The sequence below is a fragment of the Nuphar pumila genome, chromosome 6, assembly GCF_984573655.1.
Source record: "Nuphar pumila chromosome 6, dmNupPumi1.hap1.1, whole genome shotgun sequence".
Lineage (NCBI taxonomy): Eukaryota > Viridiplantae > Streptophyta > Magnoliopsida > Nymphaeales > Nymphaeaceae > Nuphar > Nuphar pumila.
The window spans coordinates 2,737,108-2,758,667 of NC_143254.1; the positions used below are offsets into that span (position 1 = coordinate 2,737,108).

Sequence of the window (21,560 nt, forward strand, 5' to 3'; positions counted from 1 at the left end):
GGGAGACAAGTTGTGGCCAAGTGGATTGTGAGTGGAGAGAATATTCCATTAGGGCAACCAAGGGGATTCCCTCCCCTTACATAATTTTGAGTGGAATCTTCTAGAAATTTGTAGAAGATTCCCTCCTCCACTCACTTGAGCTATAAAAAGCCCCTCACCTCCCTCACTCTTTGCACTCTCTCTCCCTCTTCATGAGTTTTGGTGAGAGAGACTCTCCTTCTTTCTCCCTCTTTTCAAGTTCTCCATCTTCCCCATTGCTCATCCTCACTTGTGAAGAAGAAGGAAGGCCTCTCCCATGTTCGAATTTTGAAGGAGAAGGAGCTTGCAAGCTTGAAGACTCCATCCAAGATCGATTTATAAGGACTTCTTCACCATTTCGTTTTTTGAAGAAGGAGAAGACCGCTCTTTCCCTCTCCCATTGTCAATTTGGAGAAGACTCTCTCACTCTTCTCTCTCTCTCTCTTTCCCCCTCATTCTTTCCCTAGTTTGGCTTGGTGAAGGAAGGATATCACTCTTATCTCTCCCTTACCCTATTTTGAAGAACTCCATTGGAGCTTGTCTCTCAAGCTCACACTCTCTCTCAATCTCCGTTTTTGGAGAAGAAGGCTCTCAATCTTCCTCTCGTTACCACGGGTTGGAGGAGCCCAGCAGGAAGCTCTCACGAATTGGAGGAAGGCCCTCTCTCATGGATTTGGAGGTTTCTCTCAGCTCAATGCTGTTCTTGAATTATTTGGTGATCTACATTCTAAATTGAGGTAAGGGACACAACAACCTTAGAATTATTGCAGAAACTAGGATATGCATGATAATTAGGTAAATTAAATTATTAAATGCATGCTAATTATTATGCTATGCAAATTAGAGTCTCTACATGCTTTAGAAATTAGAGACTTGCCAATTTTAAATTAAACATGCATGTTAGATATGATTCTATTCAAATGGGAATCCCTACATATATGAGAAATTGGGGATTTGCCCAATTTTGAATTAAATATTTATGTTAGATATGATTCTATTCAAACGAGAATTCCTACATGTATGAGAAATTGGGGATTTGCCCAATTTTGAATTAAATATTCATGTTAGTTATTATTCTATTCAATTGAGATATCTACATGTACATGTATGCATGCTAACTTTTAGAAATCTGGACATGTATATGTATGTATGCTGATTTTTTTTGAAATCTGGACATAAATAGCTATGCATAGTTAATTTTTGAAATTTGGACTTGAATAGCTATGCATACTTAATTTTTGAAATATGGACTTATATAGATATGAACTCTGCCTGTGTATAACTGTTTAGTTATACACTGCCGGTCCCAAGCCCGGATAAAGGAGGAGGGTTGCGGTAGGCCAGTGACAGCCAGCATAAAAACTTAGTCATACCCTATGAATATGAACCAATATGAGAATTTCGTTGGGGCGTTCCCTACTGAGCGACGCGTTGTACTCTATAGGCCCGGAGGCAGTGATAAATGGACAAGAGTTGCTAGGTCGTCGCCCGGAAGCGACGCGTCACACCGGCGCCCGGGTGTGGTGTCAAATAGGCAAGGGTTCCCTCACTTTGTTGGACTAGTGGGGGTAAATAAGTTAGTCCAAGACCATAAAATTAGGTTAGCCACTTGAAACATAGGGTCTTTAACTGGTAAGTTGATAGAGTTAGTAGATGTTATGTGTAGGAGAAAAATTGATATTTTATGTCTACAAGAGACCAAATGGGTAGGTGAGAAGGAAAAAGTGATAGAACCTTGGGGATATAAGATTTGGTATACAAGAATAAATAGAAATAGGAATGGAGTAGGGATTGTTATGAGTTGTGAGTTTATAGATAATGTAGTTGAGGTCCGTAGGAAGGGTGATAGGATTTTACTTATTAAATTAGTATTAGGTACGGATATTATTAATATTATTAGTGTTTATGCACCTCAAGTAGGTTTAGATGATTCCATTAAGCGTCAATTTTGGGAAGATTTAGATGGCGTAGTACAAGGGATATCTTATGGAGAAAAGCTTTTCATCGGCGGTGACCTTAATGGACATGTAGGCATTAGTAGGGATGGATTTGAGAGTATCCATGAAGGCTATGGTAATAGGAGAAATGAACGAAAGTGGAGAAAGGATTTTAGATTTTGGTTTGTCCTATGATATGATCTTAGCAAATACTTGGTTTAGGAAGAGGGAGTCTCACCTAGTAACATTTAAAAGAGGTTAATATGAGTCAGATAGATTTTTTCCTACTTAGAAAGAGAGATAGGGGTTGTTGCATCGATTGCAAGGTTATACCGGGAGAAAGTGTAGCTACACAACATAGAGTCTTAATTTTAGATCTTACAATTAGACAATGCCACAAAAGGGATAGACATAGGATAGATCCTAGAATTAAGTGGTAGGCACTGAAAGAAGCTAAACAAAGAATATTTGTAGAGCAGGTAGTTAAGGAAGTTGATTAGTGTCTCGAGGAGGATTCAGAATCAATGTGGAATAAGATAGCGGGTGGCATGAGAAAGGTGGCTAAGGAGGTATTGGGTGAGTCTAAAGGCGGTGCACCGTTAGGTAAGGATACATCATGGTGGAACGAGGATGTCAAATTAGCTATTAAGGTTAAAAGAGAGTGTTATAGAAATCTAAGTAAGAGTCGTGATAATGAGAATTTGGAGAAGTATATGATAGCAAAGAAGAAAGCTAAAAAAATAGTTCGAAACACGAGGGATAAGGTATATAAGGAGGTTTATGACAAGTTGGATACCAAAGAGGGCGAGAAGGATATTTATAGGCTTGCAAAGATGAGAAATAGAAAATCGAGGGATCTGGGCATGGTTAGATGTATCAAAGATGAAACACAAACGGTTTTAGTCAAAGATGAGGAGATTAAGGAGAGATGGAAAGATTATTTTGATAAGTTATTTAATGGAAGTCATACTCAGGATCTTGGAGACTTGTCCATTCCTTTTCATGAGATGAATCGTGACTTCATACGCACTGAAAAATCTTAATCTATGAGTGTTTCATGTTCACTGAAAAATCTTGCAATGCAAGGTAATGTCTTAATCATGTTGAAAAATTTGTTTTGAAATAATTACATTGTTTATGTGATAGGGCAAGGGCCCAAAATTGTTATTGTACGTGGATTTGCATAACTGTTGATCATGCATAATATTTGCATTTTATTTATATCTATTTATGCATGATCCATGATAAAAATCACTTTAAAACCCAATTTTTATTATTGTTTTTGAAAAATTGCTTTAAATTGAATTTTCGAGAAAAAACACATTTTCTGGTCCAACTCTGTGTTTTTAGTGTTTTCATTAGTTTAGAATTTTTCTTAATTATAGTTTAGTTAGATTAGGCTTTAATTAACTACTTTTAATTAGTTTAGAAAAACCTCTCTTGAAAAACACATTTTTGAGGAAGACCTGTTTTGGAATTTTTGAAAATATTTCGTACTTCCATATAAAATGTGTTTTAACCTCATTTTTGTTTATAAATAGTTGTGTTTCAGCCATAGAACATGTTTTTCCTTCTTGAAAAAACACAGACCTCTTCTCTTCCTCCTCTTCGTTCTCAACTGGTTCTTCTCCGTTCTCTTCTCTCTTTTTGATTCGTCTTGCTTCTGATCTTATTCTGTCGCTGGTTCTTCTTGCCTTACTCGACGGAGGCGCGCGTTGCTCAAAGGAAAAGCCAATCTTCTTTTTCTCAACCCCTCCATCGAAAGTAAATCACAGTTTGCTTCTCTCCCATCTCCGTAGTTTAGGATCATTGCATGCATGTTTCTGGGTTTTCTGCATATTCATCAAATATAGCATCATCTGAAATTTGTTTATCGTAGTTTAGCATATTATAATCATTCATGTGCATTGCATATAACATCGGCTATTTCTCTTGTATTTTTGTCAGAGTAGTGAAAATCTTTATTTTTTTAGCAGATAGTCAATTTATTTCTGTAGTTAGGGTGGTTGCTTGTGCACGTTGTTTCAATACAAGGCACAAGATAGAATACGATCAGATACAATTCATGCCAGAAGAGGCATAACGTGTGTTGTGTGAATCAGTTGCGTGGGGGTGGATCTGCACCTTCACAAGCCAGCGTTTTCAAGATCCATCATCAAGCCTGACTGATCAAGATATTGAAGAGCATAATACCCTGATTTCTGAATCACGGTATTGTTGTAGATTAATTCATGCCTGCTATGAGCTGTTTGTTTTCATTAACGCCAATCACACATAGTGTGGTGGATGTTAATGAAAACGTCGATTCTCTTTATATCACGCATGCACTAATGGGTAGTTCACATGGTAGGTAATTAACTTTTCCAGAATTAAAAATCTTGTAGTAGTGTCTTTTGTCTTATAGCTTCTTTATTACTTAAGTTAATAGGTTAGCAATTAATTTATTTTATCTAGGATAGGTACAGAATTCATCGTAGGTATTGAAGTTAATTCCTTTCATAGATTAGGTATTCACGTTGTTTTATGTTTTATAGATTAAGCTTGAATGTTGATTGCCATTGTGATTGACCATATACTATTTCAAATGCCTTTACATAGCTCATGTATTCAATTATCATAGCTGTGTTTTGTTTTTAGTTGATGTAGTTTGATTTGTGAAAGCTGCATAGTTTTATTTGTTAGTTTATCTTTAAGGTAGAGTTATATGTTTTATTGACCAGCTAGTTCTTTTACCACTCACATTATTAGTGTATTGCATTGGTATTTACAGCATATGCGTTTTATTTTTATTAACTGTTTTAGTTAATTTGGTTTGAGCATAGTTAATATACTTTAGTGTTTTACCAATAAGATGTTTAATTTCTGCTAGTTTTAATTCGTGTAGTCTAGAATAATAGTTGGATTAATTTTTAGTTTAGTTATTTGTTTACAATCATCAGTGCTTTTCATGTTTCATGTTTGTTAGTTAGTTAGGCTATTTCGTCTTCTAGTTTAGTTAGTGTTTAGTTTAATTCAATTCTTTTGATGAATTTCTAGTGAATTAACCTTAGTTTTTGTTTCGTTTCGTTTCGTCGTTGTTGCATTTTGTGTTTTGGTTTTTGCAGGGAAGCGATCAGACGTACGGTGAAGCATATTTTCATAACCTCGAAGAGCCCTCCGAGGTCCTCAAAAGGTCCCTCAAGCCCTCAGCAAGGCCCTCAGAGAACCCTTAATCAAACACATACAAAAGTGAACAAAGAAGCAAAGAAGGGACAAAGGACTCAAAGCACTGAAGATCTTTTCTTTATTTTTGGATTAAGGTTTATTTTATTTTATTCAATTAATTTGGGTTTGTAATAAGGCCATTATTTTATTGTTTAAAGTCCTCCGCAGAGGGCTACACTCTCTCTCTCTCTCTCTCTCCCTTATTTACTCAATTAATTGATTTTTATTTTTGGCAATAAAGAGTAGTTAATTGTGTGCTTGAATACAAAGTATTTCTCGTTCCCTGAGATCGACCCGAACTCCACCACACGTGCGAGCCAGTTTTTATATATTTTGATATCCGACTTTCACACTTGTTTTTACTTAAAATATCTTTTTAAAAATCGTTTTCCATGTTAAAAGTAATATTCATATGTCTTGAGGTGGTCATACGTAATTAAGCATAATTACGTATGCCTACTTGTAATTGTGTTACACCTAATCACCTCTTTAAATAGGTGATTAGGGTTAATGAATCGATTAGCTCTCTCTCTCTTTGAAATTGAACCTAGGGCTGAAAGAAATCAACATGGTATCAGAGCGGGTCTCCCTTCTGGGATGACGCTGCTGCCGCTGAACGTGAAGAAGGACTGGATGTCGTAGATGGGGCGACGCTGTTGAAAAAAAAAACAAAAACAAAAATTGTGCTGCCGTGATCGTGTTTTTTTTGCTGGTGAGGTCACTTACTGATCGTGATCGTGTGCTGGTGTTGATCGTGGAGAAGCTGCTGAAACTGTGATCGTGTTTTTTTGCTGGTGTGGAGGTCACTTACCGATCGTGATCGTGTGCTCGTGTTGATCGTGGAGAAGCTGCTGAAATCGTGAACTGATTGTGGCTTGAAGACGCTGCAATTGCTGATTGTAGATTGCGTCTGAAGACATCGACTGGATCAAAAAAAATTTATAAATCAAGGTTAGATCGTTTTGATATCGTCTTGGGTTTAAAATTATTTTTAATGGATGCAGTTGAACTATTGCAGTCGGCGATCAGATTTAAAAATAGGGATCAGTCATTGTTGAATGTCTGGGAACAAATCTTTGCTTTGGAAGATTAAATGGTAGTTGTTTTCAATCTCAAGTTGATAGTCATTGTTTAACCTTTGGTTGTTGTGGTAGTGATCTGATCACTATTTTGATCTGAAACAAAGTATGCAGGAGATTATTGTTTCACATAAATAGTTGGTTGGCTAAATTTTTTTTTGGTTGCCCCGGGTGAAAGAAGTTTTACATGGCTGAGTCACGTGCTTTAGATAATCATCAAAAGGGAGAGGCCATTGGTGAATATAAGGCCTTTGTAAATCCATTTTCATATGGATGTTCAGTTAAGCTAGATGATTCGAATTATGCGAGGTGGTCTCGCACCTTCATAATGTCTGTTTCCGGTCATCGAAAAAAGCACGTCTTGTTGGAATTGGAGCCCACTGAAAAAATAGGAAAATATGCCACCTGGGATAAAGACAATGACATTGTGATGTCATGGATAATGAACAGTGTATAACCACATATAGCTGATGGACTGATTTATTACACCTCGGCTAAACAAATGTGGGACAATCTCCGTGATACATATTCTCATGAAACTAATGTGAGTCGTATTCTACAAGTTAAGCAGGAGATTTATCAGTTGCAACAAGAAGATCAGACTTTAGCACAATACTATGCCTCAGTTAAATCTGCTTTTGAGAGGCTAAATGCACACAGACCCTTATGCTGCACCAAACAGAAGATCCATCAGGAGCAGACTATGGTTGCTCATTTTCTTACAGGGTTGTCATCGGAATTCTCGGTTGCCAAAGTCCAAATGCTAACGAGTTCTGATGTTCCTACTCTTGCAGAGTCCTATAATCGTCTGAGTAGGCTTGCCATCACTCTTCCTCAAACTCATTATGAATCACAGGCATCTGCCCTAGCAATCACCTCAAGTCGTGGAAGAGGTACTTTCTTGAGTTTTCGAGGAAGAGGTCGAGGTTGTAGTACTGGAGGTAGAGGAAGACCTCAATGTACATATTGTGGTAAAATTGGACATCTTGAAGATAGGTGCTAGGATAAGACTGGTCGACCTCCTATTCCATCACCTAAACTGAATGCATCCAAGGCTCAAGTTGTTAATCTCGAGGCAAAGAACCACACTACCTCCTCCAGCGATTCGGTTATTCTCAGTCGTGCAGAGTATAATGAACTGATGTCTCACTGGCTTCCCAGTTTGAGTGCCCCTATGCCTGTTGCTGATGTGGCATGCTCTACAGGTGATAGCCTAAGTTATCAAGGTAGTAGATGGATTAGTGATTCTGGCGCCTCTAGACATTTGTGTGGGATTTCCCATAATTTTTCTAAGCTACATCCTATTGCAAAACCTCGCAATGTTATACTTGATGATGGGAGATCTTCTCCTGTTGTAGGCCAAGGAAACATTCCTATATCCCCCACACTTCAATTGACTAATGTCCTTCATGCTCCTTCATTTCCTCAGAACTTACTATCTGTTAGTCGTATTGCTAAGGAGAATAATTGTAGGGTGATATTTGATCCTGTATGTTGCATTTTTCAGGACTTGCTGACGGGGAAGCAGATTGGTGGAGGCCATGAGGAGGGTGGTGTCTATTATCTACATCAGCCGGTTGGATCCATGAATTTTGTGTCTGAGCCATCTTCCAGTACCTATCAGTGGCATCTCCGTCTTGGTCATGTTCCTTTGCCAAAGCTTCGTAGACTTATTCCTCAGATTTCTCCATCTGATTCATTCCAGTGTGACGCCTGTCAATTGGGCAAACATCACAGAAGCTCCTTTCCTTCTCGTCAGAGTCCATCGAGTCAAACAATGTTTGAGATTTTGCATGTTGATGTATGGGGACCTAGTAGAGTACCTAGTCGGTCTCAGTGTCGTTATTACTTAGTTATTGTTGATGATTTTTCCAAATTGTCATGGGTTTTCTTAATAAAAGAAAGGTTTGAGGTTGCCTTCATTCTTATATCTTTAATCATTCTCTCGTCAAGATTATCCGCACAGATAATGCTCTTGAGTTCAAATCCAATGAATTGTTACAATTTTATCGAAGTTGTGGCATTCGTCCTCAAACTACCTGTGCCCATATATCTCAACAAAATGGCGTTGCTGAAAGAAAACATAGGTATCTTCTAGATGTAGCTCGCACCCTTATGTTGTAATAAAATATGTCATCCTCATACTGGGGGGACGCTGTTCTCACCGCTTGTTATCTCATTAATCGTATGCCATCTTCATCTTTGGAAGAACAAATTCCCTTGCACATTCTCTATCCTAATGCTCCTTTGTTCCCGATTTCTCCCAAAGTATTTGGATGTGTTTCCTTTGTTCATAAACTTGGACCTAACCGTGATAAATTGTCTGCCCAAGCTATCAAGTGTGTATTTCTTGGATATCCGAAAAATAAAAAAGGCTACCAGTGCTATGATCCCATCTCCCGGCGAGAGTATGTTAGTGCAGATGTATCTTTCTTTGAATCTGTTCTTTATTTTTCTACCACTGCATCCAGACTGCATGTTGAACAGGGTGATACCCTGCCTCTTCCCATTCCTCCTTTTCCTTTGGAGTCATTTTCTAAGTCTATCTCTCATTCTCAGTCTCCCACATTTGCTCGGTACCAGGATCCTCCTCTGGTGTACACTCGCAGATCACCACCTGAATCAGCACCTACACCATCGCCTTCTTCAGAAGTGAGTTCTCCTGAAAATATTAAGATATCTAATGTTGATGATGACAGACCTATTGCTCTCAGAAAAGGTAAAAGGCAATGCACATTACATCCTATCTCCAAGTTTGTTACTGATGCACGACTTGGGGTTCACTTGAAATTTTTTATCTCTGCTTTATCTGCCACTTCTGTCCCACTTAATCATCAACAAGCATTATTAGATCCTAAGTGGAAGCAAGCAAGGCAGGTCGAGATGGATGCCTTGCTCTCATGTGACACATGGGATTTGGTTGTTCCTCCCACTGATGCAGATATCGTTGGATGTAAGTGGGTCTACACTATTAAGTACAACTCGGATGGCTCAATTGAAAGGTACAAGGCCCGATTGGTCGTTAAAGGGTATACTCAAACATATGGAGTTGACTTTTTTGAGACCTTTTCTCCAGTAAACCGTCTTGGGACTATTCGGTTGGTCATATCTGTAGTTGTCCATTATGGATGGAGTTTATGTCAGTTAGATGCAAAAAACGCCTTCTTATATGGAGATCTATCTGAGACAGTGTACATGCAGCAACCTCCCAGGTTTGACGTTCAGAGGGAGTGTAGCAAGGTGTGCAAACTAAAGAAAGCTATATACGGTCTTAAACAAAGTCCATGTGCATGGTTTCAGAAGTTATTTGAAATTATGTATGCATTTGGCTTCAACAGGTCATCTTCAGATCACTCCTTGTTTATCAAGAAAACCTCCGCTGGTATTGTGGTTATGGTTGTATATGTAGATGATATTATTCTTACAGGGAGTAGTGCAAAGGATATCTCAGACACAAAGATTCATTTTCAGAAGCATTTTGTCACAAAAGATCTCGGTTCTCTTAGATATTTCTTGGGCATAGAAGTGGCCAGAAACAGTGAGGGGTTAGTCCTATCACAAAGAAAGAATGTACTTGATCTATTGCAGGAAACAAAGATGTTAGGCGCCAAACCAGCCAATATACCAATGGATCCTAAACTGCATATGTATGATGAAGAAGCAGAACCTATTGACAGTGGAAGTTTTAGATCCCTGGTTGGCAAACTTTTATATGTCACTATAACACGGCCAGATATCTCCTTAGCAGTGAGTAAGTTAAGCCAATTCATGGACAAACCTACTCGAGTGCATTGAAAGGCAACTATGATGATTCTCAGGTATTTGAAATCCTCTCCTGGAAAGGGATGGCTATATGAACAAGGCTCCAACCTTGATATAATTGCATACTCAGATGCAGACTATGCAGGGGCCATCGATGATAGAAAGTCCACCACAGGGTTCTGCGTGTTTGTCGGAGGAAACTTAATTACTTGGAGAAGTAAGAAACAAACTGTGGTAGCTCGTTCCAGTGCTGAATCAGAATATAGAGCTATGGCTCAAACTGCTGCTGAAATGATGTGGGTTAGGTCCATTCTAAAAGATCTACAAGTGTTGATTTCATCCCCAATGTTGATGATGTGTGATAATCGAGCAACTACCCATATAGCTAACAATCTTGTCTTTCATGAGAGAACGAAACACATTGAAGTTGATTGTCACTATATATGTGACTTAGTGAAGGTGGGGCATATTTCTACTAGTCATGTGACGTCTGAAGACCAAGTTGCAAACGTCTTCACCAAGCCTCTCGCAAGTGCAGGTTTCTCAAGATGTTGCAACAAGCTGAGCATGATAGATAGATATGCTCCAGCTTGAGGGGGAGTGTTAAAAGTAATATTCATATGTCTTGAGGTAGTCATACGTAATTAAGCATAACTATGTATGCCTACTTGTAATTGTGTTACACCTAATCACCTCTCTCTCTCTCTCTCTCTCGTCTCTTTGAAATCGAACCTAGGGCTGAAAGGAATCAACATTCCAAAACTCTCACCAACTGTTCTTGTATGAAGAACTTTGAATTGATTAAGAATGGTAAAAGAGACCAAACAATGTAATAATTGTGTTACACCTAATCACCTCTTTAAATAGGTGATTAGGGTTAATGAATCGATTAGCTCTCTCTCTCTCTCGTCTCTTTGAAATCGAACCTAGGGCTGAAAGAAATCAACATTCCAAAACTCTCACCAACTGTTATTGTATGAAGAACTTTGAATTGATTAAGAATGGTAAAAGAGACCAAACAATGTAATAATTTTCTTCTCTGGTGTCCCTCTAAAAGGGGTGAAAACCTTGGATGGTGGTCATGGGGACCGTGAGGATACTAAACACCGTGTGCATTTGTTGTCCCCAAGAACCCGATGTATGGTTCGTGTTTTCAGCCAAACTTCAGTTACTTTGCCTGAGGGTAGTGTTGTTGACTCAGTTGTAGTTATTGGTATACCAAGAAAGTGGCATCAATAGATGTGAATTTTCTTTATGTCCCAGCATTAGGTGAGAATTCCTAATGTTTTGATTAATAGGGTGGATTCTTGATATCGGTCGAGGAACAAGTGTAGAATCTAGTAATTAAAATACAAATTGTGTGTTAAGCTACAACTATGAACTACCTTGGACCTTCAAAACTTTGTCCATTTTTTAGTATCTGCGGGTTTGTAAAAAAGTGAAAATTAAATTTGTATGCATTAAATAGGAAAATGCTTGCAAAAGCGATTCTGATAATTTAACTTAAAAAGTTATTAATGCATCCCTAAAGGTTTAACATTGATTTCATGCATCCCTAAATATTTAATTTAGCATGAAATTGTTGGTTGCTTGCTCGAACTGCATAATTTGTAAGTTGTTCCGAATATATGTTGTTTGAAGAGTCATCTTAAACTTATGCTTGATTTACTTTATGCTATTTTCTTACTGTTGGAATTCAAGAGGGTCTCGTACGAGAACTTCAGTTTTTACGCTATTTTTAAAAATGTTTTTCATGTACTGAGGCACCGTGATGGAGAGACTGGCTGGCTGGAGGGCACAAGGGTTATGATTTGGTGGCTTGGGTTCTGACGTACACTGGGGATTTTGTTTTGATATGAAAACTGTGTAGAACTTAATTGAAATTATTTGATTGAGTAAATGCAATTTCAGTTCATGGTTTAAATTTATTCTATGTCTGAAATGGTTGATTGGGTTGTGAAAATTAAATCTTTAATGTGCTCCGGGTCTTTCAGAGGTTTTCCGCAATTGTTAAAAAAAATCACATGTTTTTGAGGGTCAGTTTGGAGTCGTTACATTTGATGAGCACTCATTTCATAAATTCTCTGAAACAGTTAAGCAACATAGTACAACAGCAGCGGCAGAGACTTATTCACCTAGGTTGAGTGATCAACTTATTTCCTCAATACCAGCAGGATTACACACTGAAGAGCTTTCAGTGGCAGACAATGTTTATATGCACACACCGCATGAAATAGCATGCTCTAATCAAGCTGACAGCAGAACCTCATGAAGTGCCACCTGATTCTCATCATGGTTCCAGATTTCAGTAGGTTTATGTTCGAAGAGGCATAACACTCCCCTCTTCTAATCATCTAGGTACCTCAAAACTTACTTCTGACCACACATCGAGAATCACAAAGACCTTGAAAAGCCCATGTTGCGTGGATCAACACGTGTAAGACATCCCATTGATAGATGGGTAAGTTTTGATAACTTCTCCCTTAATCATCAACTGTTCTTGGCAGAAATAGAGAAATATTTTGAGCTGAAGACATTTTTAGAATCCAAGTCAGACAAAAGATGGGTGGATGCAATGCATGAGGAGATCAGGGCACTACGTGGGTGTTGAACATAGGATATTGTGAAAAGACCAAGGGACAAGAACATAGTGGGATCAAAATGGGAATAAAAAGTCAAATTCAAACCAAATGGCAGCATATTGTCAAAATGGGAAGCATCCAAGTAAGTGTTATTTCTTACAAGGGGATTTGAAAGAACAAGTGTATATGGAACAACCTCATGGGTATTGTGAGCAAGATAACCAGGAATATGTCTGCAGATCAAAAGGGTCAATATATGCATTGAAACAAGCATCAAGGTCGTGGTTTGAAAGTTTGTTAATTGAGGTCCAAAAGTGTGGATTCAAGCAATCAGCCTTGGATCATTCTCTCTTTTTATTTAGAGACAAAGAAAGTATCACCATCACAGGTGAACAAACAACATTGCAAAATCCTATTTTACATGTGTCAACAACTTGAAAGTACATATAATGTATGATATTGATACTTGCACCATTATCAATGCAATAAAACGACCTACAAAAGGTTCATTTTGTACAACAAACTGAAAAGAAACTGATATACAAACTAAAACACTGATTGACACTTGCACCATTATCAATGCAATAAAAAAACCAACAAAAGGTTCATTTTGTACGACTGAAAAGAAAGTGATATACAAACTAAAACACCAATCTTGTACCTCATTCCTAAGAGTGTCACCTTGTGACAGGTGACAAATGCACATGGTGAGAACATCCATGGCAGGATTAAGCTCCCACCTATGAAGATATCTGCAATTGATGTTTCAAAAGTCAAGTCAAGAAGCCAGTTATGAACAATTCAGAAAATCCAAATCAGAGTGGAATAACATGTGAAAGCATGCATTTTCATGTTCAGTCCAAATGAATGTTGCTAAAAAGCCTACTGCTAAAGTTCTTGCTATACATGTGCTAGGGTAAAGTAAAGAAAACCAATCACAAGATACATTGTTAATGATTTAGTGTGATATCTCTTATGTCCTTGAATTTACTCCAAGGTTATCAGACTAGGAAAGCGAAAGCGGGAAACAAAACAAGAAGCGGAAGAGAGAAGCGAGACATTTTAAAATTTATAAGAAGCGGTGAGCGAGAAATCAATTTTAAAGTAAAACAGGAATAAAAGAGGAAGTGATATGGGATCGAATGGGAAGCAAAATACAAATCAAATGAGAAATAAATAAAAACTAAAATAAAAATAATTATTCTTAAATTTTGTGATTTCGTAGTGTAAGAATTAAATTCTTCTCAAAATCTAAAAATGATGTTTGCCAATTTAAAGAAAGTACATGGGAAATAAGCGAAAAGCATGGAAAGCACATGAAAAACATAAAAAGAAGTGGATAGAAGCGAATATGAATCATGTAGGGAAGCAAGGAAGAAACGTGTGGGAAGCATATGAGAAGCGTGATTCCTATCAAGTTTTGGAAGCGAGTTTTGGGGAAGTGCGCTTCTCACCTATCTATGAAGCTTCCGATAACTCTAGTTTACACAGCCCATTTTTAGAAAATTCTGAGGCTAATTGATAAAGACGAGCCTAATTTTTAGGCATGAACAAAAAGAACCTCTAGCTTATGATCTAAAACACTTTCAATGATGTGAAATCATGATGGTAAATGCAACACTCCTTTGTATTGAATGGCACATTCTTTAAATCCAAAAGTAATGTGGAAGAGAGTGTCCATCAGGAGGTGTTAGTTGTTTCCCACCACAACAAGATCTAAACATATCCAATAATAAGATAATGTGTTTGGGTAGGCTTTATCAAGATCCTCATCATCATGTCAAGCATATGGCGAGTTTGGAAACTTCTATTCTATCTTTCTAGATGACTTGATTATTTAGAAGCAATCATGACAAGAGATGACAAAGATCCAATTGCATTTGTAATAAACAAAAAAATGGATCGGGTCGGATCCAGTTTTGGACCCGACCCGGATCTAAAGGGGGGACAGGCGGTCGGGCACCTCGACCGTCTCTCCCGTGCATCTTAAGGTCGAGGGAAGGGAGGTGAGGGAGGTTCACGAACCCCCCTCCTCACTGTCTCTCTCCCTCACCGCCTCTCGATCTCTCTCGTCTCTGCACCCTCTGGAGGCCCCTGTCGACCTGACGTCAACACTGCCGCCACCTGCGACCTCCCTCCGACGCCGACGATGCCGCCGCCGGCGACCACCAGGTACGCACCTCCCCCTCTTTCGTTCACCTCTCTCTCTCCTCTCGGCTGCTCTCCGTTACGGCAGGGGAGGGGCCGAGCCCCTCCTCCCTGCCTCCTGTTACGGCAGAGGAGGGGTTCGGCCCCCTCCTCTCTGCTCCCTCTGTCACGGCAGGGGAGGGGCCGAGCCCCTCCTCCCTGCCTCCTGTCACGACAGAGGAGGGGCTCGGCCCCCTCCTCTCTGTGCCCTCTGTCAAGGCAAGGAAGGGGCCGAGCCCTTCCTCCCTGCCTCCTGTTACGGCAGAAGAGGGGCTCCGCCCCCTCCTCTCTGTCCCCTCTGTCACGGGAGGGGCCAAGCCCCTCCTCTCTGCTCCCTTTTAGGCAGGGGAGGGGTTGAGCCCTCTCCTTGCTCTCTGTTATGGCAGGGGAGGGGCTGAGCCCCCTCCCTGCCCTTTCGTTCGGCAGGGGAGGGGCTGAGCCCCTTCCATGCTTTGTGATACGGTAGGGGAGGGGGCCGAGCCCCTCCCTGCTACTTGTTACGGCAGGGGAGGGGGTTGAGCCTCTCCCTGCTCTCTCTTCTCGGGCGTCAGGCAGGGGCTTCGCCCCCTGCTTGTTTGTGTGCTCGACCGGCAGGGGCCAAGCCCCTGTCTCTTGGTGTATTCGACAGGCAGGGGCGAAGCCTCCTGCCTCCTACTTTGTGCTAACGGGTGGGGGCTTGGCCCCCTGTCTCTTTGCTCTTTTGGCAAGCAGGGCGACGCCTCGGCCTCCCTCGTTGCCTTCATAAGGCAGGGGCACAACCCTGCCTCCCTGTTGTTCGCTGACAGCATGTCAGCAAGGGATCGTGGCCTTGCCCCTGTTCTTTGCGCGTATAGCAGGTGCGCATGTGCACGATGCCCCTACCTCTGCTTCCCTTACGTCAGGACGGCGATAGTGCCCTGACTTCCTATTTTGGTATTAGCTTGCTAAGATCGTTACTTTTGCAGCTCGTACGATGGACTCTGCTCGCGCTCCGCGACCCGAGCAGTCAATCGCGTACATCCGTAGACGACAGCAAGCTTGCAACTCTCAAAGGTAGGGGAAGATTGCACAGAAGACTTGGACGATTGAATTAAGTTCAATTAACTAAAAAGAGACCATTAAATAAATATATATATATATATATATATATTTATACGAGTATGCATTTAACTCAAGGACGCGGTTTCGCGACCCTTGTCCTTTACTTTGCCGTTGCGCATCGCGCACAGGTTTTGTGTTGCACTCCTGTTTACAGTTCCTTTACTTTGCCGTTGCGCATCGTGCAAAGGTTCTGCGTTGCACTCCTGCTTACCGTCTTTACTTTGCCGTTGCGCATCGCGCACAGGTTTTGTGTTGCACTCTTGTTTACAGTTCCTTTACTTTGCCGTTGCGCATCGTGCAAAGGTTCTGCGTTGCACTCCTGCTTACCGTATTTACTTTGTCGTTGCGCATCGCCCATAGGTTTTGTGTTGCACTCCTGTTTACAGTTCCTTTACTTTGCCGTTGCGCATCGTGCAAAGGTTCTGCGTTGCACTCCTGCTTACTGTCTTTACTTTGCCGTTGCGCGTTGTGTCGGGGGTTTGCGTTGCACTTCTGCTTACCGCATTTACTTTGCTGTCGCGCTTTGCGCCTAAACTCTTGCCTTTGCATATGTGTTGGTATTGCCTTGCTATTGCAGATGACGTGCAGGTTCTTGCTCTTTGCGTATGCCTTAAAGGCATCCTCGTAGAGGATGCAAGAGGCATTTACCACTCTCCCTCTTGCAACAAGAGTTCAATCGGGAGCGAGCGACACATCCTCGTCTAAGGAGAGGGATACCTTGCAAGGATCCTGGCTCTTCGTGTACGCAGTCCTGCAGAGTCGACTTGAGATTTTAGGGAGCTGCGCAAGAGCATCAAAGACTGCCCCAAATCGAAGCATTTGGAGAGACGTGATTGGTTGGTTCTGCTCGCCTTTTTGGCATATCTCGGGTGATCCCGAATTGGGGGTTCGAGCGAACTTCTTAGCGGGTGTTCTGTTGAGAAACTCGTATCCCGTCTATCGAGGCTGGTATCGAGTCATGCGAGACATGTAGATACCCCGATAGCGGATGTGATTCGAGATAATCACATGCATAATGTTGGCACAAGGTACTGCTGTTTCAAAAGATAAACATTACATCTTTGTGAAACACTCCTGTTGAGGCCCCTATTGAAGAGCTATACCCCCTTCATCCTAGAGTACTTGTAGTCGTGCACGACACGTCTAGTACTGCGATGATCGAATGAGACGGTCGTGCGACCTCGAACAACGCTAAATGCAAAACGTTGTAATCACATAAATGGCCTCACTTTCGCCTTCACAGGCAAGATGCTCGAGTGGTTTAAACACCACAGCATAGAATGGGTCGTTAGTTAAGCAACCCCTAACGTACCTATTCGCTTCTTTGTGTCTGTCAAGGGAGAGGACAGAGCGGTACAAACTCCAATGGACAGGTTGTTAACAACCACCCTACGAGCAACTATCCGGCCTCCCCAGTCATTGGAGTGAGGGGAAAGGGGCTACATTAGTTAGCTCAACACTTCTGCAAAAGTTGAATGCGTCCGTGGCACAGCCTCCTTTGGGGAATCCTCTCTCGGCTAAAGCCGTCCCTTTGGAGCGAACTCAACTAGCTATTCGGGTTATTAAAAATACATAGAATAACAAACGCCCGAACTAGTCTCAGTTGGTTCTACGTTTTGCCTGCGCGTACCCGCAGGTTCGTAATTATCGAAACATAAGGTCTGTTCACACTGGTCGTTGAGTCGTGAGTTTCGCTTGCACTACTGCTTCTCTTGCACTACTGCTTCGCCTGCACTACTAATTCGCTTGCTTGCTCGATAGTTCGGTATGCTACTCGTTGAACTGTGCACGCCTGTCAAGGCGTTACTCTAGTTGGTTAAACTGCTTACGCAGTTCTTTGCAGAGTAATAAGGAGTTTCTCATGCTAGTTAAATGCTTATAATAATAGCATTATACCAGTTGCTACATATTAGCATGTGACTTGCTTTATCCCTTGGTCGAACTGTTTGGTGCTTATTGTAGTGTAACACTTGTTGACTTGCATCTCTTATGATTGATGTGATTGCATACAGCTCGTAATCTACGAACTGGTGACAACTAGGATTGATGTGGCCGCTTGTCTTATAAGCTGCTTACATAGTGTGATAAAACTGTTGTCGTATGATTGCTTATGAATGACTTGTGATGTAATGGTTTATGCCTTACGATTAATTTAATTACTTGTTCATGGACTGAGCCATTTTATGGTAATTATATATTTTACGAGCATTGTTATGAGTGCTTGTCTTATTCAGTTGTTTTGTTTGGCTGACGGGTAGAGTTAGTTGCCCTTCGCCCATAGAATCAACTGAATTGCCATATCTGCGTGTTCGCATGTGTCGTTTACACATGCTTTGAGGGCCTATTTGAGGATTGCAATATTCCTCGTGGCAATCATACGATGCGTAGGATTATATGCTTCTGCGCGGAGTGATACAATGCATATTGTTAATATACATGCTTGTGCCCATATTGTGGCTACTGACCTCGAGAGCAGTCACCTGTTCAGAGCAGTCGATTGTATAGATGCGTGTATCACCGAGTAGGGTGTCTGACGAGCACCTAATCTCCAAAGGATTATCTGCGAGGGCGTGTATGATCAAGACCAGGTACCCGGCTAGAGTGGTAGATTCTCTGTGAGGATGTACATTGTCCACGAACGGGTAGCCGCAAGGACGGTTGTAACGACCCACAATCATACTAAACACCACAAGAAAATCCAAAATGAAGAAAAACAAGTAAAACAAATAGATCCAAAGACTATATAGCTCCAAAAACGATACCAACATCCAAAAACATCATCTACTGAAACACCCGTTAAAAATCTCTAAGTTTTTCATTAAAGGGGATCAAGTGCACACACAGGAAACCCTCTTTTTTTTTTATACGAGTCACAGGCCAGCACCCAGCCGACTGGGTCGGCTGGGCCTGCTAAGGTCCAAAAGAAGTAGAGCACCCAGCCGACTGGGTTGGCTGGGCTTGTCGCCTCCAACCCATGCAACTAGTGGCCTGCAACATGAAACAACATTTTTTTTCAAGCATATACGATTATTGTTTTCATAAACATATACGATTTCTGTTTTCCGATTTCAATATTTAGGGCATATTAAGAAAACCCCCAAATCAATTTGATTTGGGTATTTAGGGTTTATCAAGAAAACCCCCAAATCAACGTATGGAATCGAACCCCTGTTCGATTCCTCACCCAGGTTCGAAGAAGAACCGTACCTTATTGAAGATTTCCGGCGATCGGAGGCTCGGGACGTGCAGGCACAGACGGCTGGTGTCGCTCCCCGCGGCTGCCGTGAAGAAGGGAGCTTGTTGGAAGACTTTGGTGGTTGTTGGTGGCTACTGGTGGCTGCGGTTTGCCGCAGCACTTTCCGACGACCTCTTCTTCCTCCGGTGTGCGCACGCAGACAGGGAGAGGGAGATTGAGGGACTGAGTGGAGAGAGAGGCGAGGGATAGAGATGAGGCTGAGTGAAGAGGGTCCCCTCTCCACTCCCTCTTATCGGGCAAGACCCCTCCCCCCCTTCACGCCGAGATGGGGGGGGGGGGGGGGGGGGGAGGTCGGTTACGCCCTGCGTAACCCCCCCCCCCTTTCCCCCTTTTCCTTTTTTGTTACGGGAGTTTCGGGCAACCCTTATCGGGTTGCCCTTTTCTCTTAAAAGGGTTGACATGGGGTGGGGCTCGGGTCCGAACCCGGGACCCGTAACCCGGCCCCCAACATAATATGGATCCACAAGTGGATCCAAATGGATCCACTGTGGATTCTCGGATAAATTTTAAAACTTAAATTTTTTTTTAGTGTTATTATTATTATTAATTCAAGATTTAAACCAAATAACCCTAATTACCCCCTTTATGGGTCCTAGATCCGAAATATGGATCTAGGCCCAACTTGAAAAATTTTGAAATATTTTCTAATAACAATCTCGGGTTTTACATCCCTACCCCCTTAAAAGAATTTCGTCCGCGAAATTAGAATGTACTAAATGTGAGTATCGGTAGTATCAAAATTAAATATCACACGAGTACTAACGATTGTCAACTAAGAAGATACCTTAGACCAGATCAGTCTGATCGTCCTGAGTAGAAGTCGTAACGGCATAAACTCTCCCATTAGTCTTCCGCTGACCCTGTTGCGGTTGAGGTATCTGTTGTTGTTGTTGCAGTGGTTGTTGTCCTACCTGAGCTGCTGGCTTGTTCGGACAAAAAGGAGCAATGTGCCCTGGCTGTTGACAGTGATAGCAATTTCCCTTGAACAACGGGCAAAAACCTAGTGGATGGTTCTTGCCGCACCTACGACATGTTGGCGGGGCCTTTTCTTGTTGTTGCCCATTATAGATCCGCGGCTTCTTGCCACCCTGAGTCTTTCCGCCTGTAGGTGGATCCTTCCTCTTTCCGCCCGAAGCATCACCTCCATTTGTGCCTCCCTTTTGTGATACATTCCTAGATCTCTCCCAGTCTTTGGTCAGAACCATGGCTGACTCGATCGCATCGGCCAAGGTAGGAGGCCGACCTGACAGTACGCGAGCTCGTAATCCATCCTTTAGCTCGTGCACGAACTTCGACGCTCTTGCCTTCTCATTTCTGAAGAGGTTCGGACAGTACCTCTCGAGGTTCCGGAACTTGGTAGTGTAATCTACCAGACTCATGGTTCCCTGAGTCAGATCAAGGAATTCCCGTTGCATCTGTTCCTCGGCGTATGCGGGGAAATACGTGTCCAGAAACTCTTCCCTGAACGTCTCCCAGGGGATTTCGTCCCAATCTGCGAATTTCACCCTTCGCAGGGTGTCTCACCATTTCTTGGCATCGCCCTTCAGACGGTACGTGCCAAAAGATGTCTTCCTGTCCCCAGGAACAGACAGGACGTCAAACACTCGTTCCAACTCCTCAACCCAGTGCTCCGTTGCCTCTGGGTTTGCCTCTCCTGAAAAGGAAGGCGGGTCCAACTTCAGGAACTTTTCGAAAGAAACTCCACCCGCGTTTGGAACTATGTTGACAGGAGGGTCACGAGCTGCTGCTTGTGCGGCTGCCTGCGCAGCTGCCTGGGCAGCCTGTGCTGCTTGCGCCGTTTGTGCAGCCTGTGCCGCCTAGAGGTTCTGGGCCGCTTGCAGCGCCTGCGCTGTTTGAGTTGCCTGAGCCGTCATAGTCTCGGTCAAGGTATGAATGGCTTCCATCATGAAATCCCTTTGCTCCTGCCAATCTGCGGGAGCAGCAGTAGAGGACGAAGCACCTCTGCGGGTATAATGCGACATCTACAACGTACATCCTTTCTACAAATTAGACTCTTACTTATCCTACCCCCTTAGGGTTGATCACGAAGAATATGCGTTCACGTAATCATACCAAGACTTATTAAATTCATACCAATAGAATATTAAACTATAATTTCAATCAATCACACAAAATTCACATACTTAAAGTAAAAGTATTAAATAACCATACCAGTGAAGAAGACTGCTCTGGAGGACGAGTCACACTTGTCGACGCTTCAGGACAGGGCTCATATACCAAAATAAAAATTTAATACTCCAAAGATGACAAAATTGCAAGTCTTTGTAGTGGCTCTGATACCAAACCTGTAACGACCCCAATCCAGACCCTTTTAAAAATGCGGAAATTTTTTTTTTCTTCTAAGAGTTGCGGAAACCTTCCCAGAGATCTGGGGTCCTCACAGTTCCACTTTCCATTGGATAGCCCATCCACCACAAACGAAGTTGCAATTATC

General features: G+C 41.8%; 1 protein-coding gene across 2 annotated transcripts in view; it reads right to left on the reverse strand.

Annotated features, from left to right (window-relative positions):
- The window catches only part of LOC149833665 (zinc finger FYVE domain protein), a 162,911-nt gene that overhangs the window by 26,845 nt on the left and 114,506 nt on the right, over positions 1-21,560 (reverse strand). For both annotated transcript variants that reach the window (XM_090010931.1, XM_090010932.1), the window contains exon 18: positions 13,244-13,334. In XM_090010931.1, coding sequence (XP_089867057.1) covers positions 13,244-13,334 — 91 coding nt within the window. The remainder of the gene's footprint in view (positions 1-13,243; positions 13,335-21,560) is intronic.